The 25,115-nt window shown below is 50.0% G+C and overlaps 1 protein-coding gene across 7 annotated transcripts in view; it reads left to right on the top strand.

Moving 5' to 3' along the window:
• KANSL1 (KAT8 regulatory NSL complex subunit 1) overlaps nucleotides 1–25,115 on the top strand; it is a 79,051-nt gene that overhangs the window by 13,374 nt on the left and 40,562 nt on the right. For all 7 annotated transcript variants that reach the window (XM_056511919.1, XM_056511920.1, XM_056511914.1 and 4 more), the window contains one exon: nucleotides 3,018–4,347. In XM_056511919.1, the coding sequence (XP_056367894.1) occupies nucleotides 3,119–4,347 (1,229 nt within the window). In that variant the 5' untranslated portion in view covers nucleotides 3,018–3,118. The remainder of the gene's footprint in view (nucleotides 1–3,017; nucleotides 4,348–25,115) is intronic.

Here is a 25,115-nt window from a genome sequence, read left to right as displayed (position 1 = left end):
GTGGGTGAGTGAGGGTTATCCTGGTTTTACCTGCCTGCTGCAGCCTTTCGTCTTGGCTCTGTTAATTACTGCTCAGTGCTCTGGCACTGCTCTACTTGTGAAGGGAGCATGCAGGAGGTTCATTCAGTGTTAGTGAAGGCAGGCTGTGAACCCCACGCTGGCCTGGCACAGGTAGCTCCCCGGGTCTCCCCCAGCCAGGCCTGTGCCTCTGGAGCTGGGGCACTGTCCAGTTCCTCTGGCACTTCTCTGCCAGCAGGGCTTGTGCCAGAGCAGAGGCCTCGGTCCCACGTGTGTCACCTTCAGTGCTGGGAATTGAAGACCCTTGGCAGGGAAACAGTGAGAAAAGGGACCCGTGGGTGCCCACATGGATCTGCCAGTACTGATGGGGGGCAGCAGCTTCAGTAGAACCTGCCAGCTCAACTTGGCTCCAGGGGCAGGAACAGATTGGGGATAATTCTTGGAATTATTGGAAGACTTGCCAGAATGCTCTGCAGGTTCCTCAGACTGTGTGAATGACCTTCCTTTCCCATTCTATGACCTTTCCTTTTCTTTGTTCTCCTTCCTCAGAAATGCCATAACACCTTCTCCCGTCCAATTCCCTGTTAGGAAGAAATTCCTGATAAGTGTAATACAGCTTTAATAACAACCCACATTTATAAACAGAGGGAGGGAACACGCTTACAAATGTTCCTTAATGTCTTTTCCAGGGTTGCTCATAAAAGTAGAGATCTAATTCAGTGTTAGAGAAGCCAGTGCTGTCCAGCACACAGAGATTTTACAAGGACTTAAATAAAATTAAAAAATAGACCAAATAACTTTTGGAGTTCATCTTTAAGCTACCAGAACAAAGCCTTATTCTAAGGGGAGGCTTTGCAGGCTTCCAAAGTATTCTAAGTGCTGTCCACTCCATGAAAAGTGGAGCCAAGGAGGTTTGCAGAAAGATTTGCTGTTTTCAAGTGGGTCTGCTAACCTGGAGGAAAAGGCAGTGTCAAAGTTTTGCTTCCATTTCCCACTTCTGTTAATTCAAGTTGGTGACCTATGAATTAAAACTCCCTTCAGCCTGTAACTCCTGCGAGCTCCTGACTGGCTGTGGTGCAGAGCAGGTTCATTCATGAAGAGTCCTTTAGCACCAAGGCAGGTTCAGGTTTGCTGCTCTCTCTGCAGCTGGGGTTTCTGAAAACACTGTCGATGGCTCGTGGTGACTGTGGTGGGGAGCCCTGAGCCAGGTTCCCTCTGGAAGGGAAACCCACCTTTCTGCAGAGCTGGGAACTTGCTAGGGGCAGGCATTCCCAGTGAGTGTCTCTGGTGGAGGTCTGGGAAGGAGGCTGGAGTGGAGGAAGTCTTTGTTCTGACAGTCTTCCTCCCTCCTCTCCCAAGGGTGTCTTAGCTACAAGTGGAAAGTTCCCTGCAAGTTCCTTTTTTTTAATTTCTTCCCTGAATAGGCATGTTCAGTTTTTATTTATGGACCCAAATGGTGACTAAGAGCCATTTTCAGTGAGTGTGGCCTAAACTTTTAGACATGCAGATCCTTTTTAAGTAAGGATAAAGTGCAGTTGATTACAGAATGCTGCAAGTTCTGTGAGTAGGGGAAAGCCTGAACCCACCTCCAGCATCTTGGTACTTCTGCTGCAACTGGGTGAGCTTAGGGTGCCTTCCAACCCAAGTAATTTTGGGATTCTAGGACTGTGGAGGGGCTGTATTTTGGACCTGGTGAGGGGCTGGACAGTTGGATGTGTTTACTCATAGGAAGCCAGAAACAATTTTAAGCCTTCCCTCCATGGGAATGTGGGTTTGTTTCTCTAACTCATCTCTGACTTCTCACAAAAATTCAGGTTCTGGTACTTTGATTTTTGGCCTTCATGTCTTTCTGGTCCCTGTTACGTAGAAGCACCTGGATCTGATGTTGGGAGCAACTGGATGAGCTCAGAAACAAAACTGGCTGTGAAATTTTCCTTGTTAAACATATTAAAGCTTTAGATAGTCCTTGCTTTTCCTGTAAAGTGGTGCATTAATTTGGTCATTGGGGTGTGTTAATGAACAGCTGCAACAAGTTTATGCAAATTTATGTGAAATTAGAGGATTGGCATATCAGGCAAGAGATCAGGGCAACTTTTTTATTATTAAGTTGACATTGAAATATCTTACGAAGATGCTAAATAACTTCAGCAGGAAAAGGAAAATCAAGTAACTGTTTCACTGGCAGCACAGCCAGCACTGTGGGTTATTTGAATGCAATTTAAAAAGGCATTTAAAAACACTGGCAGTTTTAGTGGTGGGGAAAGTGGGTGAATGACCAGGTGGATAGGAAGAAGTTTCAGTGTGGAGAATGAAGAGTCTTTAGTTATTTCTCTCAGTTTGTTTGCTCTAGTTGAGTTAAACCCAGGCTTGCTGTGACAGTCAGTGTAGAGCTGCTCTGTGTGGGTTAATCTTTATCCATGCTCTTGAAAGAGAAATGGGAATTGCTAACACTGGAAATCACCTGGCTCATTCGGAAATGCACTTCTGGGAAAGTAGGTTTCATATACACCAGGGAAGAGACTTCGTTGAAATCCAAGTTTCAGGGAAGCGATGGGGTTTCTTCAGCCACTGGGAGTTTAAGCATATGGAGATTTGTTCCCCTCAAGCCCTGTCTGTATTACATGTTAGAGTCAAATTTGTCATTTTTAAGACCCCTGAGCTGGCAGTAGAAGCACTGAAAACTATTTCATAGGTGTAGCTCAGGGATTTTAGTGATGAAGTTGGTGAGCTGCTGGCGTAGGAATAGGAGCCAGCCAGGGCTGGAGCTTTCACGGAGGCCTGGAAGGGTTCTGGTGTGCAAGGTGGGAGCAGCAGTTAGAGGCAGGCATGAACTTTGGGAGCTGCTGGGGTTCTGGAGGGCTGGGCTGTGAGTTGCTGTTCTGTTCCCAGGTGCAGGGCTGGGCTCAGGGGGAGGAGGAGGAGGAGGCTGCGCTCAGCGCGGGGTGCGCAGAGCTGGGTCTGTCCCTCCGAGTGCTGAGCTGTGCTTTCCTCCCCTGCAGGCTGCCCTCGGGAGCGGCGCTGGGAGGCCCTGGAGCTGGAGCTGGAGCTGGGGCTGGGCTCGGCAGCGGCACGGCCTGCACCTCCCGCGGCTCGGTGCTGAATGGCTGCGATGGCGCCCGCTCTCACTGACGCAGCCGCCGAAGCTCACCACATCCGATTCAAGCTGGCTCCCCCGTCCTCCACCTTGTCTCCTGGCAGTGCCGAGAGCAACGGCAACGCCAACAGCATCCTCCTGGCTGCCAACGGCACCAAAAGGAAAGCCATTGCTCCGGAGGATCCCGGTCTGGATTTCCGAAACAACCCTACCAAGGAAGAGCTGGGCAAGCTGCAGCCGCTAGTGGCCTCTTATCTCTGCTCGGATGTAACATCTGTCTCTTCAAAAGAGCCTCTGAAGCTGCAAGGAGTCTTCAACAAGCAGACAGTCCTTAAATCTCACTCTCTCTTATCTCAGTCCTTTTTGAAAACAAGTGATCTGTTGGGGAGGCAGCCTGTGTTGGAATTCACTTTGGAGAATCTCAAAACAATGAGTACTAATAGCCAGCCACCTCTCCCACAAGCGCCTGTCAATGGCTTGGCCAAGAAATTGGCCAAAAGTACCAACTCAGACCATGAAAACTCTAGTTCTGTGAACGGTGGGAAGTGTGCTCCTCCTCCTGCTGCCCTCCAGACTGTTGACTGTAACACGGGAGGTTCTGAACTGGGGGACTTGAAGACCAGCTTGACCAATTGCACTCTTCCACCCAGAAGCCTTGATGCAGAGCACGCGGCTCCGTTCAGCAACAGCAGCGCGGCGAGCAAGGCGGCCCCGAGCGGCGCGGGCAGCGGCCGGCCCGAGGAGCAGAGAGCTGCGCCGGCCGCCCCGCACAGCGCCCTGCAGTCGGAGATGAGGACCAGGGCGCTGCTGCGGCGGCAGGCCGACATCGAGAGCCGAGCCCGGCGCCTGCAGAAGCGCCTGCAGGTGGTGCAGGCCAAGCAGGTGGAGAGGCACATCCAGCAGCAGCTGGGCGGCTTCTTGGAGAAAACGCTGAGCAAGCTGCCGGCTCTGGACCCCCTGAGGCATCGCAGCCAGCTGATGCTGACCAGGAAAGCAGAAGCGGCCCTGAGGAAAGCCGCGAGCGAGACGGCCGCCTCGGAGGGCCTGAGCAACTTCCTGAAGAGCGATTCCATCTCGGAGGAGCTGCAGCGCTTCACGGCCAGCGGCATGGCCACGCTGCGCTGCAGCGAGCGCGCCTTCGACTCGGACGTCACCGACAGCAGCTCGGGCGGCGAGTCGGACGTCGAGGAGGAGGAGCTGAGCAGGGCAGACCCAGAGCAGCCCCACGTCCCGCTGTGAGTAGCGCTCATCCTTTTGGTGCTGGGGTGGAAGGTGGCAGAGAGAAACACGGCTTTTGTAGGAACCCTAAATTTTGGATGGTCTTAGGTCAAAGAATTGCTAAAACTAGCATGATTTTGGCTTCAGTGGTTTGCAGCACTGAAGGTAAAATTCTTCCTGCTTACTGGGAGTAGTCTTTGGTTTTTCTGGAGCAGCAAGTTGTGGAAACAGTGGCTGGCTGGATGGTGTGAGCTGCATGTGCAAAGCTGGAATGCCATCAGGAGTTCTCTCCAAGATGCTTTGGTCCTGTCTCCTGAAAAGAAAAGTTTGTTGGTTTTCAACGGGAATATTTGTTGTAAACCTGTTGTGTAAAGTAAGGCCAGTCTGAATCTGTGTAGCTGATAGCATGTTTATGATTGGGGAATTATTTTATTTGTTAAATTAAGAGCTTGGAAAAAAAATGCTGTGAAAGGATTTGGTTCAAGTGCCAGCGGAAGCGTGAAGCAAGTGTGTTCTCTTCCTGAATCTGGGAAATTATTGCTGGGAATTTTCTTCTTGTCTGTGAGTTGCATTAAGTGATGACAACAGCTTTATAATTATGTTGTTAACTGGATGCTGTTTACATAAGTATTAGGTGTCAGTTTGTGTGTGGAGGAGGAAGATCCTTCTCAAGGCAAAAGGTCTTGAGACAGGTCAGGGAGGAAGGGAAATTTTTGTTCCAAACCCAGAATTTTCCCTGGGTGTGCATACCACAGTATTTTGCGAAAATCTCTCAAAAGGCCACATTCTGTGCCTAGTCTGTGAAATCTTGCTTGCATCAGTACATGATCTCTTCCACCCTGATGGACCTTTTGAACCTCAGTCTGTGAAATATCTCTACAATCCACACAAAGGTCCCTGCATGGGCACAGGGGTCCTGGCTGGACTGCCAAAGGCTTTTCCACCCAGGACTTCAGCATTGCTGTGCTGCCCTGGGATTGTCCAGCTCTCTGGAGAAATAACTGGATGGATTTGGATACCTGTTGTCCAGAGTGTGTTGGTGGCTGGTCGAGGGCTGTGTGACACATTTCACTGAGCTGGGTGGATGTGGACAGTGGGCACTTGGTAACTCCAGCATCCTCTGAGAACATGCTGGTGTGGATGAGTGCAATAACCAGATGTTACAGCTTTTGAATATGAAATTCAGCTAAATGTCACGTTATGTCTGGGCTGGTGGCACAGGATGAATTTCTACATGTGAAGTCATAAATGGAGCTTGAGTTTGGGTTTCTCCCAGTGCAAAGCTGGTAGCTAGCTGATCACCCTGGGTGGACATAAAGGGGTTCTTGTGGTGTTAGAAACAAGAGTTTATTAACTTCGTTCCTGTTTTGTAACATCCAAAAACTTACTGTTGGGATTAATAGTAGAATTGTATTTCTGATCTTGTAGTAGTTATTGGAGGAGACATTTGGTTAAATATCTGTCCAAAATAATATCATATTTCCCATATTGTGGGTTTCATGGCTTCACGTGTTGTCTAGCAAAGTGAAATTTCCTTGCCACTCCTCTTAATCCCAGGAGGAAGTGCAGCATTCAGAGACACGGCGCGTGAAATTCTTTGCTGGCTTTTTCCGCCCTTGTGTTAGTCATGCCTTCGCCTTCTGGGTGCTCTTAAACAGCCAAAGATTGGAAAGCTCATAAAAAGCTGATCCCTCTATTGTCTCTGGGTTCAGGAGCTGGTGTGTGTGCACACTGGCATCTAGGCCAGGCCCAGCAAAGCTGGTTTCAGGCTGGTGCTGTGGGTGCTGGATGTGCTGTGGCACTGCCAGCGCTCCCTGCCTGCTGCTGCTTGTTTGTGGAACTCCTCAGGTCTACCTTAAGAGCTGGCCCAAGCTTCTGAGCATCTCCAAATGCCATTCTTTCCCAGCAGTGCTGAGAGGCAGGAAGGGAAGAGCCGGGTTTTCCACTGGGAAGCTGCCGTGGGCCAGCTGGTGCTGCAGAGCCATTGCTGTGCATTGGTGTGAGTGCACAGGCTGCAGTGTTTGTCCTTCTGAATTTACTTCTTAGAAGGAAGAGGTGACCTCTGATGATTTTAATTTTGATAGTGAGACAGAATACCTAAGTGTGCAGTGGAGACATTCCAAACCCACCTGGCCTTGTTCCTGTGTAACCTCTTAGGGGACCTGCCTTGGCAGGGGCTTGGGCTGGGTGACATGCAGAGGTCCCTTCCAGCCCCAGTGATGCTGTACCCTTCTCCTTGCTGGGTCACTGTGCCTTGGCTCTGCATTGCTTCTGGCTGCCTTCCCCCCAAAAAGCTGCTCTTTGCTTCCAGATTTAGTGAGAGTTGTGCCACAAGGAGTGTCAGGGAGCCTGCTGGCCTTGAGTGGCCATGTCACCAGCCACCTCTGAGATTCAAGTAGAAGCACCCAAAAGAGACAAAGACATGTTTACATCATGCTTAGATAAGAGCTGACCTTTGAGTTTTTCTGGTGTGGTGGCATTCCAGAATCAGTATCTGGTCAAGGACAGACTTTGAAGCATTTGTTCTGTTCTGACCTGCCTGATCTCAGCTATGGAGCAGCATCTCCCTGGGAAATTCTTCATTCCAGTGGTGCTGGGGAGGCACCAGAGCTCGTGGGTCCTTCTGGAGCACTGCAGACCTGCTGCCCAGGCAGGTGCTGTCGTTCAGGTGCACAGCCAGGCCATGGTGTAATGCATAAACAACCAGGCAGGATTCCTTCCACCTCTGGGGAGCCCTGCCAGCCGTGGGCTTGGCTTAAGGAGGTGCTGCTGCTGCTCAGGCTGCCGTGGGGAGGGCAGGAGCGTCAGGCAGGGCTGGGTTGGGCTGAGGCCTTTGCTGTGTGTGTCAGAGACCCCCGTGCTGGCTGTGCCTGCTCCAGGTTAGCAGTGCACAGGGCTGCTGCACAGCTGAGATTCTCCACAGGTGTGAGCAGGGCACAGGGAGGATCAGAGAGCAGCTCTGCCTGGCTGGGAGGTGAGGCAGGCAGCTGGGAATCTCCCCTGTGGAGAATCCAGCCCTCCTGGACAGGGCTGGGACACCTGGGACATGGCAGGGGTGGCACTGGGTGGGCTCTGAGCTCCCTTCCAAGCCAAACCATTCCATGGTTTTATGTTGCTGCCAGCATGCTGGGGTCAGAGCTGCTTGTGAAACCTTCAGAGAAGGGCAGGGAATTCTTGCCAGTGCTGGAGGGCTGCTGGCTGAAATCTGGTTTGTGTGGCTGAGTGGGGGTTTAGAAAGTCACCAAAGTCCTGTTGTTTCTGTGTCCCTGTGCTAATACATTTAAATAGGAAATATTTAATGTGGTTTGTGCATCTTTGTAGTAGTTGCTTTTCTCAGACTAGTGGTTTCTTTGGTTGTGTTGGATTTGCCTGCAGACAAGTTTAATCAGAATTTGTCAACTATTTTTGGCTGGCTAGTGACCTGTGCTAAACAGTGATGTAGGCATGAGCTGGTGAGTGGTAGGTGATTTAGTCCCTCTAATCCTCATCCTCAGTCTGTATCATGGAAAAAATTTCTGAAAAGGTAATGAAACCAAATATTTTACTGGGACTTACTTTTAGCTCAGGTTTTCTTATCTGGCAAGGCAGTGTTTGGTTGGCAGCTGCATGGAGCTGCTGAGGGGGAGCTGAAGTTCCAACTTCTCACACAGTCTGGGCAGTCCCTGCAGGGCTGTGGGTGTGAGGATGCCCGTGGCCACCATGCCTGAGCACACTCTAATTATTCCCATTTACTGCTGGGAAGTACCAGCCCCTTCTGCACTTTGGTGTTGCAGTGAATCATTTCCCAGCCTGGTGGTGTCTCCTCCCTGCCCCGTGTCACCTTGTGCTGCTGGGATTTCAGAGTTGCTGGGCTTGGAGCAGTAATGAAGATTTCCCCCAGTTGCTTTTCCCAGCCCTGCTTTCTGAGTCCTGTGTTGAAGATGAGTTTTTGGTTGGGGTTGCTTGGGGAGTGGCTGAAGTTGGTGCCTCAGCTGACTGAGACATGGGCTTTAGTGATTTTCATTTTTTCCCTTGAATTTGTTTTTCAAGCAGAACATGATAATGAAGCCTGTATCTCATGGCTCATTAAATAATATTTCTCAAATCCATGACTTCAAGGAACTATGATTCAGATGGCAAATCCCACATGTAATTCAGAAATCAAATCCCACACCATGGGGCCTAAGGAAGCTTTTCCTACTGGTTCCAGACACGTTTCACTAAATGATTTATGCAGAGCAATTCTAAAAGTTTGTCTCTTTTTCTTTATCACTTTTTCGGTCACCTGCTTGACACTTTGAGTGTTGTTTTTTGGTGGATTTTAGCTGTGCTTGTAGGTACTGTGTTTTTCAGCTGTTTTTTAGAACTTGCTTATGTGTTGTCTGAATCTCAGCAGGATGTGTTGGTCAGGAGAGAAGTCCTGTAAACTCTTTCAGTCAGAAAGAGAGAGCAAATCCTGAAGTGTTCTTGTTTAGCATTTAAAAGCAGAGCAATAGAGTGGCTGATTGTTCAAAAATGCTTAATCAGGTATCCAGAGTAAGTAGGACACTCCAAGTCCCTCTTACTTCTAAGGAAAGAGGGCGAACGAGAATAGTCAGTTACTTCTCAAAGAGATGCTGGTCCTAGTACACCTTTTATAGGTATTACGGGTGTCTAATAAGTTGTTTCTGACTTTATGGGAGCCTTGGTCCTGGTGCAGACCTCAGGAGCTTTGGTGCAGGTCAGTGGCCATCCACAGACCTCAGATGAGGCAGTGTGGTTGTCTTCCAGCCCAGAGGGAGTTTGGTGCTTTGGTTTAAATTTGTCTGTCTGGGCTGAAAGTCCCTTCCACCCCAAACCAGCCTGGGATTCTGTGAACCAGCGCTGGGTGTTGGGTCTCAGACAAGGAATAGCCCTTGGATCAGTGCTGTGTTCAGGAAAACACTGAATTTGGTGTGGGGGTGTTGGATGCACAAAGATCCTTCTGGCAGGTGCCTGTCCTGCCCCTGCAGTGTTTGGGGTTCTGCTCAGAGCCACGTGTGCTCTCCCTGGTCAGGCTGGGCTGGCACTGGTTTGGTGTCTGGTCCTGCCAGTGAGCTGCTCCTTGCAGCCCTTGCCCAGTGAGAGCGGGCTGTAGTTCAGATTTTCTGGGAGTTGTGGGAGACACTGTGCATAGGGTTCTATAAATATTTGCTTTACTTTTCATTAGAAAAATCACAATATCTGAAGCAGCAGAAAAAAATTTTTTAGAAGTTTGTGAAATGAACTGGTGTTAAAAACCCAGAGTGGTGCTTATCTGCTTTGCTGCAGCCTCCTCTGAACCTGAAGTCGGTATTTGAGCCAGGGAAAGGGGCCCTGCTCAGAGCTAATCTCCAATATTGGAGTTAATTCACCTCTGGGGGGGATGGGGAGAGACTTGTACACCGTGTGCCATCAGGATCTGCGAGCAGCCACAGCTCAGAGCTGCATTTTTATTCATGCTGGTACTGCCAGAAGACAAAAAATGACTGTGTGGCTGAGATTAGAATGGCTGCATGGCCGGGATTACAGGTGGAGCAGCAGTGAGCTGGAGTTCCTCGAGGAGGAGGCTGTAAGGGTTCTGCTGACAGGTGATCTGGGTTTCATTCTGCAGGGACATGAGCTTCCCCCTCTTTTGTTCTCTCCTCCTGCAGATCCCTTCTGGTTGCGCTTGCTCAGCAGTGCTAGACTTCCAGCTGGGGGAAAATGTTTTTCTTGCTAAACTGGCACTACCCCAAGAGATTTTTCCACAGAGTGTGTTTTGGGCACACCCTGGATATGGGGTGTTTGGCAAGTGTCTCGTTTCAAAGGCTTGGAGAGCTCGGTGTCTTTGCTGGGCTGTGCTCAGATAAAATGCTTTAGGTAGGAGAGAACTCAAAAAATCAGCTTAGCTTTTATTTGCTGGATTTCAGAATGAAAGGAAGGGCTTAAAAATATAAATAGGTGAGGGCCTGTGTATTGACTGGGAATTCAGATGGGAAGTGGGAAGAGAAGCTTGAATTGCCGTTGGGTTTGTTGGAGTTGCCCTTCAATCTCTGGAGCCAACTGGGACTGATTCAAGTCTCCAGTGCACTCAGAGATGTCTCTGCTTGTGGCTCTCAGCATTTGAAAGATTTGCTTTCACTTGAAGTCCTGGAATGGTTTGCTTAAGTAGCATCCAGCTCCTTCTTTTCTTTACCTTTTTTTTTTTCTGTCCTATTTCTTTTTCTTTTCACCCCCCTCTGACCTTCCCTGGGATAAGGTTGCTTTCTGGAATGCCTGCTCCAGGTTTGACCTCAGCACTGAACAAGCTATTTATGGGAAGGGTACCTGGCACGGGCAGCTGGGTTAGGGATTGCTAACGATGCCTGGGATTTTCCTGTAGAGCTGTTTCCTTGCATTGCATCAGCAGTGGGGGATGATGCTGTGGTGAAGGAGGGCGTTTAAAGGGGACAGTCAGTCCTGTGCTGCTGAGACTGCTCGCTGCTACTGCCGTGGTGAGGGAGTGCTCAGGAATTGTGCTGCACGTTGGTCAGCTGGAGGTCAGGGTGTTTTCCCTTTCTGTGTCGCTCCCCAGAGCAGGCTGAGCCCAAAAGCTGTGCCGTGCCCAAAGCTGTGCCGTGCTCAAAGCTGTGCCATTCCAGCTCTGTGCCATTCCCGAGCTGTGCCATTCCCGAGCTGTGCTGGCTGTGCCATTCCCACTCTGTGCTGGCTGTGCCATTCCCGAGCTGTGCCATTCCAGCTCTGTGCTGGCTGTGCCATTCCCGAGCTGTGCCATTCCCGAGCTGTGCCATTCCCGAGCTGTGCCATTCCCGAGCTGTGCCATTCCAGCTCTGTGCTGGCTGTGCCATTCCAGCTCTGTGCCATTCCAGCTCTGTGCCATTCCCGCTCTGTGCCATTCCCGCTCTGTGCCATTCCCGAGCTGTGCCATTCCAGCTCTGTGCTGGCTGTGCCATTCCCGAGCTGTGCCATTCCAGCTCTGTGCTGGCTGTGCCATTCCCGAGCTGTGCCATTCCAGCTCTGTGCCATTCCCGCGCTGTGCTGGCTGTGCCATTCCAGCTCTGTGCCATTCCAGCTCTGTGCCATTCCAGCTCTGTGCCATTCCCGCTCTGTGCTGGCTGTGCCATTCCCGAGCTGTGCCATTCCAGCTCTGTGCCATTCCAGCTCTGTGCCATTCCAGCTCTGTGCCATTCCCGAGCTGTGCCATTCCCGCGCTGTGCCATTCCCGAGCTGTGCCATTCCAGCTCTGTGCCATTCCAGCTCTGTGCCATTCCCGAGCTGTGCCATTCCCGTGCTGTGCCATTCCCGCTCTGTGCCATTCCCGAGCTGTGCCATTCCCGCGCTGTGCCATTCCCGCGCTGTGCCATTCCCGCGCTGTGCCATTCCCGTGCTGTGCCATTCCCGTGCTGTGCCATTCCAGCTCTGTGCCATTCCAGCTCTGTGCCATTCCAGCTCTGTGCCATTCCCGAGCTGTGCCATTCCCGTGCTGTGCCATTCCCGCTCTGTGCCATTCCCGAGCTGTGCCATTCCCGCGCTGTGCTGGCTGTGCCATTCCAGCTCTGTGCCATTCCAGCTCTGTGCTGGCTGTGCCATTCCCGAGCTGTGCCATTCCCGTGCTGTGCCATTCCCGCGCTGTGCTGGCTGTGCCATTCCCGAGCTGTGCCATTCCAGCTCTGTGCCATTCCCGCTCTGTGCTGGCTGTGCCATTCCAGCTCTGTGCCATTCCAGCTCTGTGCCATTCCAGCTCTGTGCCATTCCAGCTCTGTGCCATTCCAGCTCTGTGCTGGCTGTGCCATTCCCGAGCTGTGCCATTCCAGCTCTGTGCCATTCCAGCTCTGTGCTGGCTGTGCCATTCCCGCGCTGTGCTGGCTGTGCCATTCCCGAGCTGTGCCATTCCCAAGCTGTGCCATTCCAGCTCTGTGCCATTCCCGAGCTGTGCCATTCCAGCTCTGTGCCATTCCAGCTCTGTGCTGGCTGTGCCATTCCCGAGCTGTGCCATTCCAGCTCTGTGCCATTCCAGCTCTGTGCTGGCTGTGCCATTCCCGAGCTGTGCCATTCCAGCTCTGTGCCATTCCCGCTCTGTGCCATTCCCGCTCTGTGCTGGCTGTCCGGGCAGGGAGGGCTCCCCAGGTGTGCTGGAGCTGCCTGCAGCTCTCAGGTCAGCCAGGTGAGCTCCCGGCAGGCGGCTGCTCTGCCGCCGGAGCTCAGTCACGATGTTGCTGCGATAGGACGGTGGGGCTGGCACAGCTCCCGGGCACCTCAATTCTGCTGCCTTGGGAATGAGCCCTGGGCTCTCTGCACTGCTCTGCCACTCAGAGCCAGAGCTCCCGTGTCTGTTCACTCTGTGTATCCTGCCTGTGAAATGCACTCGCAGAACCACAGGGTGCTGGGGCTGGGAAAGGAGCTCGGAGCCGCCCAGTGCCACCCCTGCCCTGGCAGGGACACCTCCCTCTGTCCCTTGCTCCAGTGTCCAGCCTGGAGTGTCCAGTGACACTGCCAGGGTGGGGCAGCCACGGCTACTCTGCAGTTCCTGAGAGTTTGGAATGTCATTTTGCTGCCAGGGTGGATTTGTGAAAAGTGACTTCATTTGGCTGCTGGTTTAATGAAATATTCTGTAATTTAAAGCAATGATCCCCAAAAAATATATACACCCCCCCACTATAATGGTGACTTTTCTTTTATATTAGACTCAAAACATTTGATCATCAGATTACCCAAAGAGGGAACTAAGGATGATCAGGGTTCTGCGTGCAGCAGAGCTTTAGGCTTTTGTATTTTGTGACATTTTACCAGTTTCCATAGTAACACATAACGATGTTGTAAGAAATGTTGCAAGAATTTTATTTGTATAAGGGAGGACTTTCAAATATTAATGGAAAGCAGTGTGAATTGGAGGGAAATGTGTGATAGGAGCAGAGAGAAGGGTTTGCTGTAGTGCCTGGAGTGAGCAGCCATCCGTGGATTGAACTGGTACTGGTCAGCAAACAGGAAAATAAGAGAGCTTCAGTCATCTGGGGAATGCTTGCCACGAAATCTTTCCTCTCTGGTGCTTGGTGAAGCTTGGGAATATCTGCTGTTGCTCCTGTCCAGGTAAAGAATATTTTACCTCCAGATTGCTTTTTATCCCATAGTTGAAGCTCATCTCTTTCCATGATGCTCAGGGATTGGAGGTTACCCACGGTGTTCATGGGGGGCTGCAGGCTTAGCTGAGATAAAATGGGCTGTCTCATTTGGAAGCCTTTGGGGCAGCTCAGAGGCTCAGTCTGCATGTCCTGGATCCCCTGGTGCTCCCCATGGTACCCAGTGCTGAGCTTTGCCTCTTTCAGGGATGGAGATGTTGCATTAGCAAATCCATCCCACCCTTGAGCTGCTGTGCTCCCAGCTCCTGTGCTTCCCTGTCCAGTGACTGGTTCTCCACTGGAGTCCCACATCCCAGTGGCCAGGGGAGAATATTTCTGTTCAGGTCTGTTGCTATTCCTAGGCTGGGACAGTTGCATGAATAAAAATGGCAGCAGCTAAATCTGCCTATTTTTGTGTGAATTGGAGCCCTTCTCCATGTGACTTCTGCTATTCCCGTGCTGGCTATTGCAAAAAAATGAGACAATCAGCCTTCTGTAGATCTGCATTTTGAATGCAGAACACTTGCAGGGCTCTTGCTCCATGTATGCAGCATTTTGTGGTGTTGGCTTTTTACTGTCTCAGGCTAAAACAAGAAAATGATTCTCTGCTCCTTTCACATCGTAGGTAGCTCTCCTGCCATTAGCAGAGATTTCTGAAAGTCAAAGGCAAGGTGCTGTTTATACTGAGGCAGCAGAAAATAATGTGAAGGAACCAGGCACGTTAGGAGATCTCCCAAGGCATTAACCACTTTTTCTACGTCAGGGTGGATTAAATTGATACAGATTAATTTTCCAGTATTTTTCATTGTAATAGACACAGCAGAGTGTTGTGTAATGACTTCCCAAGGTTCGTTGTGCATATATTGGTCAAAATCATCCCATTTCAAATGAAATAAATCTGTTTCAGTAGTAGCCAGCCACTTAAGGAAGATTTCTCAGTGTGATGATTCATATTGTGCCTAAAGTCAGCTTTCCATGCTCAGCCCTCGCTCTCTCCCCCCACCACCCCCTCTCCCTGCCTCTGGAAATGGGCAGCAAGCCTGGACCAGCTTAACTCAGTTATTTAAACCTACCTTTAATAGGTGTTAGTTGTAAAAAATCTTACCTGAAGGCTCTGATTGACATTGTGTTGTGTATTAGATGTTAACCTGGTTTATGAAGTGTGTAACTGCTGGTTTTTCTGTTTTAGCTGCTTTTTTCCTGCCTGTGAGCTGTTCTCTGAATTCTTCCTAGCAGGCTGAAATTACATCTGTCTCCAGTTACAGTGGTTCTGTGCTGCTTCACTCTTTTGTGTGAATCTTTCACTTGGCAGAGCAGCCCCAGTGCCCCTCCTCTCCCCCTGCTCACCTCTGGGGTGTTCATGGCCAGGTCTTTTCATGGAAACTGTTCTAATTCTTTTTGCAGCTAATTCTCCTGCATGCTGGCTCTTGACAGCATTTATTTTCAAAACAGTATGCTCTGAGGAGAGAAAATGTTCATGATGTATCCTAGTTGTGGTGGCACAGCTCTGGCTTTGTTCCCCCTTTGTCTCTGTGATGTTAAACTGAAACCAAACGCCCTCCAGGCTGGGTACAGGTAAGCCCTGATCAGATTAGCTGCTCTGCAAATTGAGTTGGTTTTTGTACCAGTGTTTTCTTGTGCTTGAGCTCTGAATTTGTGTGCCAGGACAAGGTGCTCCTCTCTGAAAATTTAAAGGGAAAATGACTCAATTGAGCATTTCAGTGGCTTTGTGAAGATCTAGTGAAAATGATCACAGAATATCTGGAGCTGGAAGAGACCCACAGGGATCACCCAGTGCAGCTCCTGCCCTGCACAGACACCCCAGCAATCCCACCCTGTGCCTGGTAAAAAGATTCTCTGTGAAAACTTTGGTGCTCAGTGATCAGCTCCTTGAAAGAGGAGGAGAAAATGCTGAGGGTGTTTTCTTCATTGTTGTCACCTCTGTGAAGAGTTTGGTTGTAAGTTCCCAGCTGCTTTCAGCTGTGGTGCTTGGGGCAGGGGTTGTCTGCAAGACTGCAGCTGGAAGGGAAGGGAAGCTGTGCAGCCCCTGAGCACTAATGAGAGGGTCCCCACTAACGAGGGGGTCCCCACTAACGAGGGGCTGCTCTGGAGCTCAGAGTTACTGGGTGAATCTGCTGCAGGAATCCTCTCCTCATTGTTCTCCTCTAATGTTGTGGCATTCCCCAAAATCCCTTTCATCTGCTTCTTGTCTGCTTGTTAACAACCATCTGCATGCAGAGCCCTTGGCTACTTTCAGTCTTTGCCTTATATAATTGAAGTTTTCCCCCCATCCTCCTTTTGGAGCTTTCTTGGTATGATTTTTTTTTCCCTCTGTGATGTAGGTGTTCGAATTTTTCAACGAGTCAAACTAGTACATAAAGAGATCTTCCTGTTCTGGGCTTGCTGCAGTTGTCATACTGGTAAAAAAAATAATTTGGCTTTTCTTAACTTTTTTAGGCCTGGGAGGAAAGTTTGTTGCCCAGAGCACCTGTGCCAGTGGGAGGTGTCCCTGCCATGGCCTGGGGTGGCACTGGATGAGCTTTAAGGTCCCTCCCAGCCCAACCATTCTGAGATTCTGTAAAACTAATTTTCCTTCCAGTTTGAGAGACTGCAGCCAGAATTTTCAAGAAAGCATATCCAGGGAAGCCTTTTCTCTTTTTTTCCTTCTTTTTCTTTTTTTCCTGTTGGGTCCTACAGGGCTGTGCTGGAGCTCTGAAGTGAGTTGGGTGCTCATTGCTCAGCAGCTGGGGATCTGATTTTGCTGGGTGAGGAACAGGGCCTGTCCTCGCTGCCCTTGGGAGCTGCTGACCTGCTACAAGCAGCAGAATTAATTGAAGTAATGGAGCTCTCCTGTGTTTCACTTCATTTCTGAGAGTAGCTTCTGCAAAAGCATCTTGGTTTATTCATTTGGCTGATGCTTGGTGAGATAAAGGGGGTTCTGAGAATTTGTGATTATCTCCTTAGCTGTGGCTGATGCTGCTGTCTCAGAAAGGAGCCAGGTTGCTTCCATCCTCCTCCTCTTCCTCCTCCTCCTCCCCCCTGCCCAGCTCCCTCCAGGATTAATCACCTCCATCCAACCTCTGATGGGTTTTTGACACACATTAGGGCAGAGAGCTGATGGAAAAGTGTTGTCTTCCTTCACAGAGATGTCTTGGGGAATGTAGAATGCAAAAATCTCCCTTTCCCAGTCACTCTAATTGCCTGTTAGCTCAGAGCTAAAGTTGCATTTATTGCACAAGGTTGTATGATAATTTCAGAGGGACGTTTTCCCTTTTCCAAGGTTCTCTTCTGTTCTGTTTGGATGGGAACATCCCACCCTCTCTGGTAGTCATGAGCTGACAGTGCAGAGCTGCACTGCCTGGTTACAGTTCCAGCCCTTAGCACAGTTCCAGCTCCTCTAATGAAGATAATTTGTGTGTTCCAGAGCTGGGAATCCTCTGGGTCTGGGGGGTTCCAGTGTTGATGCTCTGGCTGCAGGTGCCCCTGGCCCTCTGGAGGCTGAGCACTAATGGACCCACAGCCTTTGTTCTGGGACAGTGACTTCAGTCCTGGCCTTCCTGGTGAAACTCTTGGCCTCAGAGCTTGTGAATGTGTTTGAATGTGTGTTGGAGCTTTCTCCTGAGGTTGGATGGGCCAGGAGAGGAGCAGGGTCCCAAAGCAGGGAGGGGTCAGCTCAGCCTGGGGAGGGTCCTGGGGCTGTGCCAGTCCTGGGCACAGGCCTGTGTGCCAGCCCTGCCCTGGGCACAGTCCTGTGTTCCAGCCAGCCCTGGGGACAGTCCTGTGTGCCATCCCTGGGCACAGTCCTGTGTGCCATCCCTGGGCACAGTCCTGTGTGCCAGTCCTGGGGACAGTCCTGTGTGCCAGCCCTGGGGACAGTCCTGTGTGCCATCCCTGGGCACAGTCCTGTGTGCCAGCCCTGCCTTGGGGACAGTCCTGTGTGCCATCCCTGGGGACAGTCCTGTGTGCCATCCCATCCCTGGGGACAGTCCTGTGTGCCATCCCAGCCCTGGGCACAGTCCTGTGTGCCAGCCCTGGGGACAGTCCTGTGTGCCAGCCCTGGGCACAGGCCTGTGTGCCATCCCTGGGGACAGTCCTGTGTGCCATCCCTGGGCACAGTCCTGTGTGCCATCCGTGGGGACAGTCCTGTGTGCCAGCCCTGGGCACAGTCCTGTGTGCCATCCCTGGGGACAGTCCTGTGTGCCATCCCTGGGGACAGTCCTGTGTGCCAGCCATCCCTGCCCTGGGGACAGTCCTGTGTGCCAGCCATCCCTGGGCACAGTCCTGTGTGCCAGCCATCCCTGGGGACAGTCCTGTGTGCCAGCCCTGCCCTGGGGACAGTCCTGTGTGCCAGCCCTGCCCTGGGGACAGTCCTGTGTGCCATCCCTGGGGACAGTCCTGTGTGCCATCCCTGGGCACAGGCCTGTGTGCCATCCCTGGGCACAGTCCTGTGTGCCATCCCTGGGCACAGTCCTGTGTGCCAGCCCTGCCCTGGGCACAGTCCTGTGTGCCAGCCCTGCCCTGGGAGGGCTCTCAGCCTGGCAGTGCTGCTTGCAGCCCTCCTCACAAGTCCCAGTGGACTGAGAATCTCCCTCTGTTCTTTGTGTGAACCTTTTTCAGTTTCATCAAGCATTAAGGTCTGGAAGATGCTGTAACACTCCAAACTATTCTCATTTGCTGCCTTTCCTTGACTGAAAGTTGCCCCAGCTCAGCTGTTTTGGCTCTTGTCCTGCCTTTTACACATGTGAATGTGACTTGCTTTGCTTCTGCTTGTAAATAAAAAAAACCTAAATTAAAAAAAAAGTCTGGTATTCACTTCTCCAGAAAAGCCCAGCTCCTAGAAAGTGGTGACTGCAGGGTGAGTAATGCTCCATTCACTCCCACTGCCTTCCCCCAAAAGAGCAGGAAAACCCTCCTGAACACGTCTTTGATAAAAAATCCTCCTGGTGAGATTGATGCTGTGATTTTTTGAGAGACTGGGGAGATTTGGGATAAGGATGGAAGCTCTGCTTTTTGGATAAGATGTTTCAATGCCACCAATCAAAACATCTTCTAAAAATATCCTATCTTCAAGGAAAATCTATTCTTGCAGGTTAGAGCCCAGTATTAAAGAGCATACTGCTTGGTTGCAAGGGGTCCAAATTAAAGAAACAGACCAATATTCTTCCTTTCCAACTCCTTGCAGAATTGCTGGATATTTATTGCAGGCTTCACACAGCATGAAAATAAAATAGAGTATGAGACACTCCAGATGTGGCACTTGAGCTGCAGTGGAGTTTGCTCAGAAGGTGGAAAGTGGCCTGATTGCTCTACAGATCTTTTATTCTGTCTCCTGCCTTGTGTCTTGGCATGAAACAAACATTATCTAGTCCTTGTGAAAAGTCCTGGAGTAGAGAGTGTGTCTTGGCTGAACCTGATTGAAAGGGCTGAGGAAAATCTATCCAAGAAAAATAAATTTCTGTGGAGCAGCCAGCAGTGTGACATGAATCACTTGTGGAGGGATGGGGTGGTACAGGGAGGTGGTTTTGGTTTGGCCCTGGGAAATATGGGTGAAATGGAGGCATAAAGACCCTTTTTATGTGTCCTTACACACACACTTAATACATAACCATTTCTTTATAGCCTAAAATAATTTAGTTCTTAGTTTTTCTCACCAGCTCTTCTTCCCATGGCTTCTCTTTCCACCTTGGGCCCTGAACTTTCTGATCTTTAAGTCTTGCAGAGGAGCATCTCCCTTTTCCCCTGCTCTGTGGGCCATGGAGCTCTGCTGGCTTTCACCCCAGAGGGAGTGGGTGCACTGCTTTAAATTTGACTTTCCAGAGTGGTCTCAGTTGTCTTGGGGCAGAGCAGGAGGGAACCAGGGAATTTCCATGGCTGGGGAGGTGTCCCTGCCCTGTGAAGTGTCCCTGCCCACGTCAGGGACTGCAGCAAGATGGTTTTTAAGGTTTTTAGGGTCCTTTCCAGCCCTGACCATTCTGGAGTTCTGGATCTGCCCTGCCTGGGAGAGGCCTCGTCCCCCAAAGTCCAGCAGTGACCCCAAACCCCAAACCCTGGGGTTATTGCTTTGCAGAGGCACCTCCAGGGCTGCTCATTTAGGGGGGGAGAGGAGCTGGAAAAGCACCCCTGGGTGAGAGGGGCACGGAGGGGCTGGGGTCTGTCTGTCTGTCCTGTCCCTGTGGGGCTGGGGTCTGTCTGTCTATCCTGTCCCTGTGGGGCTGGGGTCTGTCTGTCTGTCCTGTCCCTGTGGGGCTGGGGTCTGTCTGTCCTAACCCTGCAGGGTTGGGGTCTGTCTGTTCTGTCCCTGTGGGGTTGGGGTCTGTCTGTCTGTCCTGTCCCTGTGGGGCTGGGGTCTGTCTGTCCTGTCCCTGCGGGGTTGGGGTCTGTCTGTCCTGTCCCTGCGGGGTTGGGGTCTGTCTGTCCTGTCCCTGCAGGGTTGGGGTCTGTCTGTCTGTCCTGTCCCTGTGGGGCTGGGGTCTGTCTGTCCTGTCCCTGCGGGGTTGGGGTCTGTCTGTCCTGTCCCTGCGGGGTTGGGGTCTGTCTGTCCTGTCCCTGCAGGGTTGGGGTCTGTCTGTCCTGTCCCTGCGGGGTTGGGGTCTGTCTGTCTGTCCTGTCCCTGCGGGGTTGGGGTCTGTCTGTCTGTCCTGTCCCTGTGGGGCTGGGGTTTGTCTGGGTTGGGGTCTGTCTGTCTGTCCTGTCCCTGTGGGGCTGGGGTCTGTCTGTCCTGTCCTGTTTGCATTTCCAGCCCTGTAATTTCCTGCCACATCTGCTTGATCCAGTCCTGCATTGTCCTTGACAAGGAAAGAGCCTTCCAGTAACTCACCTTGCCAGCAAGAAATAGGATTTATTTTTCTTTTTTTTTTTTAATCAAGAGCAGCTGAGTTGCCTGGAATCAGTGCAGTGTTTAGTGACACCAAGGAGGATGTGCTTTTGTGAATAGAAAATGCTGCTTAATTGCTCAAGACAGCAGTTTATCCTTTCACATTTTGGAATTGCAGTCTGTGTGAGCCCAGCAATGTGGCTCTGAACTCGTTATTTTGATTTCTTGCTCGCTGCCTTGACATAGTAGAAAGCATCTCTGCCTTGCAGAATGAAATGCTGAATCTTTCTGTTCTAAATGAGATTAAATTAATACTGCATTCTGGGGAGCTTTTCTACAAATAATCAGCAGCATTCTGCTCTTCTGCAGGGTTGTGTTCCTCATCAGACATGAGTAGCAGGGCTGTGGCCACACAAAAAGTGCAACAGGCCAGCAGAAAGCTGGGAGTGCTGCAGGATAACTCAGGTGAATCTGGGAAGAGAAGCAGGCTGCAGGAATCCTGAGTCACAGAAATAAAAGAAATGCAATTGACTGTGCATTTCCCAAACAGCAGCTCAATCCAACTGTTCTAAAGTAAAAAATGGTTTTGTTTTCTCTTGCACATGTGATGTACAATCCTTTTTTTAGCTGCTGGTGTTTTTTAAACTATAGGGAATTGTGAATGGCTTGTGTGAATTTATAGTGAGTTTTGAAAGGCTTGGAAGCATTTTGGAGTGTGTATGTACACACAGTGTACAACCAGCTTTGGTGAAGTTTGTTGGCTGCAAGGAGGAAATCTGGAGTGTCTTTTCAATACAATCTCAATATAATTTCATTAAAGTTTTATTAAAGGTTTTAGGACAAGCAGGAGGTGAGGTCTGCCCCACCTGTGTTTTATCTTCGTTTTCTAACTTGCTGTGGCAAAAGCAGAGCTGTGAGATAAGGAGCTTTGAAAGATGAGACTTGTCAGTAAGAAAACATCCTGTAAGCCTTCAAATGGAATTATGTGGTTGCAAATTAATTTGTTCTTAATAAACTAAAGTGAACACAGTTACCACTTTGTCCAGGACTTTGTTTATAAGGTCCAATAGACTTCTTGTAGTTTTTTTGTTGTTGTAAGTTCTGTTTTTATATCAAAGGACATCAAGCATGTCATTCCCTGCTGCCTCATGAAGGTCAACATCAGGATCCTCCTGTGTCAGTCTGGGCTGGTGTCTCTGGGGAGCAGAGCTCTGCCCAAAACCATTAACTGCAGCTTTTCAGCTCACATCAGCCTTACTCCCCTTTATTCCCCCAGACTGGAGACTGAAGGTCTCTGCTCTTGCACTTCCAGTGGAAGAGGATGGAGTGAGCAGGGGACACTGCAGATGTCACAGCATTGCCCATTGCCCAGGTCTCCAGGATGAGGCTTTCACAGGCCCTTAGCAGGAATATTGGCATAGTTTGCAAAGATTTTTATTTTCAATAAGTAGAAATAATCCTTGACCAAAGCCCAAGTGGGTTTTGCAGCATTTTGTTTTTTTCCTTAGAGAAATAAGGGGAAGGTGCTTCCCTGGGATCTGGAATGTGCCTGGACACCCTGCTGTAGCTGTTCCCCAGTGAGCAGCTGTGATTCTGTGTGTGTCTGTGTGTGTGTGTGTGTGTCTGTCTGTCTGTGTGTCTGTCTGTGTGTCTGTCTGTGTGTGTGTGTGTGTGTGTGACTGTGTGTCTGTGTGTGACTGTGTCTGTGTGACTGTGTGTGTCTGTGTGTCTGTGTGTGTGTGTGTGTGTGTGTGTCTCTGTGTGATTGTGTCTGTCTGTCTGTGTGTGACTCTGTCTGTCTGTCTGTGTGTGACTCTGTGTGTCTGTCTGTGTGTGACTGTGTGTGTCTGTCTGTGTGTGTCTGTGTGTGTGTCTGTGTCTGTCTGTGACTGTGTGTGTGTGTGTGTGTGACTGTGTGTGTGACTCTGTGTGTGTGTGTGTGTGTGTGTCTGTCTGTGTGTGTCTGTGTGTGTGTCTGTGTTTGTGTGTCTGTCTGTGTGTCTGTCTGTGTGTGTGTGTGTCTGTGTGTCTCTGTGTGTGTGTCTGTCTGTGTCTGTGTGTCTCTGTGTGTGTGTGTGTGTGTCTGTGTCTGTGTGTCTGTCTGTGTGTGTGTGTCTGTGTGTCTCTGTGTGTGTGTCTGTGTCTGTGTGTCTGTGTGTCTGTGTGTCTGTCTGTGTGTCTGTGTGTCTGTCTGTGTGTCTGTGTGTCTCTGTGTGTGTGTCTGTCTGTCTGTGTGTGTCTGTGTGTGTGTGTCTGTGTGTCTGTCTGTGTGTGTCTGTGTGTCTGTCTGTGTGTCTGTGTGTCTGTCTGTCTGTGTGTCTGTCTGTCTGTGTGTCTGTCTGTCTGTGTGTCTGTGTGTCTGTCTGTGTGTCTCTGTGTGTGTGTCTGTGTCTGTCTGTGTGTCTGTGTCTCTGTCTGTGTCTCTCTGTGTCTCTGTCTGTGTCTCTGTCTGTGTGTCTGTCTGTCTGTCTGTGTGTCTCTGTGTGTGTGTGTGTCTGTCTGACTGTCTGTGTGTCTGTCTGTGTGTCTGTCTGTCTGTGTGTCTGTCTGTGTGTCTCTGTCTGTCTGTGTGTCTGTCTGTGTGTGTGTCTGTGTGTCTGTCTGTCTGTGTGTCTGTCTGTGTGTCTGTCTGTGTGTCAGTGTCTCTGTCTGTGTGTAGCTGCTCACACTGAGCTGGCCAGGGGTATCCAGGGGTCTCTCAGGGTTCCCTGGGTCACTGTGCCCCCCCTGCTGCTCTGCAGCCCCCAGGTGTCTCTGGAAGTGTGTGCCAGTGCTTGCTGCCTGCTGGGGAGAGCAGCTTCCTTTGCTGCTGTTTGGGGAGGAGGGAAGCCAGCCAGGGTCAGTGCATGGCCGAGCCCAGCTCGGGGCTTTGGAGCTGCTCTTTAAAATAAGAGTGTAGGCTGCAGCTCTGCCATTCACTGCACCCTCTGAAATGTGCTCCAGTTAGACATGTTCCACTAAGATTTCTTCTGTTAAAATTCTGTCTCTTGTTTAATCCTCTTTTTGATACTGCTCTGATGTTTGGGAGAGAGCTGCTAGTTCTCTGTCCTTTTGGGGGACACAGCAAACCCAAAAATTCTGCTGGTCCTCATCTTGCTCTCAAGCACCATCTGTTTAAATACCTGGGTTCTAACTTTGGGCTGGACATCCCTTCAGTTCCTAGGAGATAAAAGCAAATATCTTGATGTAAGAATAAATTAATAAGACCCTGGCAAAGGTTTTATTTCCTGGAGAGTGTCCAGCTGAACAGCATGGTTTCCCCATTCCTTTTGTGGGAATCTCTGGATGTGGGTGCAGTTCAGGAGAATCAGGGTGTCCTGTGTGGGGCAGTTCAGAGGAGGGTGGCCCTTGGGTGGTTTGTGCAGTTTCTTGTTCCAGCTCCTAGACAGAATTCCCAGGGGAATTGCTGCTGTGGGTGCCTGCAAGGGCTGAAGCTGCTCCCAGCTGCCTGCCTGGCTGTGTGGGGATGAGTTTATCTGAGAGCTGGGAGTGTGTTTGAAAGGTTCTGTGATGCAAAGAACTTCTCACTTAAAAATTGGACTTGTATTTTCTGTGTTAGATGTTTTAACTGGAAATTCCAGGCAGTATTGTTATTTTAGATATAATTCTAAGCTCCAGCAGGGCTCCTGTCTCTTTGTGTAGTATTCTGTACTTGCTGGAAATACCTGAGAAGAGCAGAGGAGAAGCCCAGGCTGGGGAGGTGGCTGATTAGCACTGCTGAGCAGGAATGAAGGTTAGGCAGAGTCTGGTTGTTGTGTTGTTAGTAAGAGGCTTTTTCTTTAAGGTGCCATTTTTCCATCCTGAATCTCCTCTCCTCTGGAGCCTGTTCCAGGATCTGCTGTCTCAGGCAGCCCAGGCTGGGGTTCTTTGGGGAGCTGGAGCTTCTGGGTTCTTATTCTGTGCTTTGTGTTTTTAGGCTGAATTTATCCTGGGCTTTTACTGATGTTTTTCCCAATAATCCCTGGAATTTTGGCCAGTTTTAGGTGTTCCAGTGCAAGTTTTAGGACTTTTTTGGCCATTTTCATTTTGATTTTTAGAAGAGTTTTGCGTTTCTTTGTTTGAATTTTCAGGGATTTTTCTGGTTTGCTAGGCTGAATTTTTCCTGGATTTTTCCTGGTGCTTTTCCCAGCAATCCTTGGAATTCTCACATATTTTAGGTGTTTCTGTCCCTGCCACAGGAAGGTTCCCAGTGCTGCCAGATGCAGCCCCATGGCCCAGGCTGGCAAGTCCCAGGAGCAAGGACAGTACTCACAGCTCCAGCCAGGCTGTTTGCCATTAGTAAGAAAAATGTGAAGCCCTAGGAATCTTGTCAAGGCTTTTGATATGCAAGTACTCAGTGTTCTGCAAGAGGAAAATAAACTTTGATTAAAGACTAAACTCTGTTCCAGACACTCCCAGCACAATACAGAGGGGCTGGTTCAGGTACCAGGGTGGGACCTGAGCTGGGTGTTGGGTTGAAGCCACTTTTTGTGGAAGCTTGGAAGCTTCTTTGGTTGCTTCTTGCCTGAATCTCAGTTTGGAACTTGCTACACATAAATATTTATGTAAATATTCAATGTTTATATATAATACTTTGGTTGAACCTTTTAGAGCTTTTCTTTTGCTGAAGTTTCTCATTGAAGGGGTTTGCTGTTACACTGTGAAGGTCAGAAAAATTTTATGGGCCCTAAAGTTGAGACTTTTCATGCTCTTCATGTATCCCATGATAAAAGTGAAACTGCTTTTTTCCCTTGTTTTGAGGATAATCTGCCATTTAGGAATGGTTTTTGATATTATTTGCTTTTAGGAACTTGACTGTGTGGATTTCTGCTCCATGTCTCCAAAAAGCAGACATTTGTGGAGCTGTGTACTGACAAGCAGAAAGACAAATTGGGAATAATCTGCTCTGGAAGGAATC

This window comes from Oenanthe melanoleuca, chromosome 27 (assembly GCF_029582105.1).
Source record: "Oenanthe melanoleuca isolate GR-GAL-2019-014 chromosome 27, OMel1.0, whole genome shotgun sequence".
Taxonomy (NCBI): domain Eukaryota; kingdom Metazoa; phylum Chordata; class Aves; order Passeriformes; family Muscicapidae; genus Oenanthe; species Oenanthe melanoleuca.
This window is presented reverse-complemented; position numbering and strand designations above follow the sequence as displayed.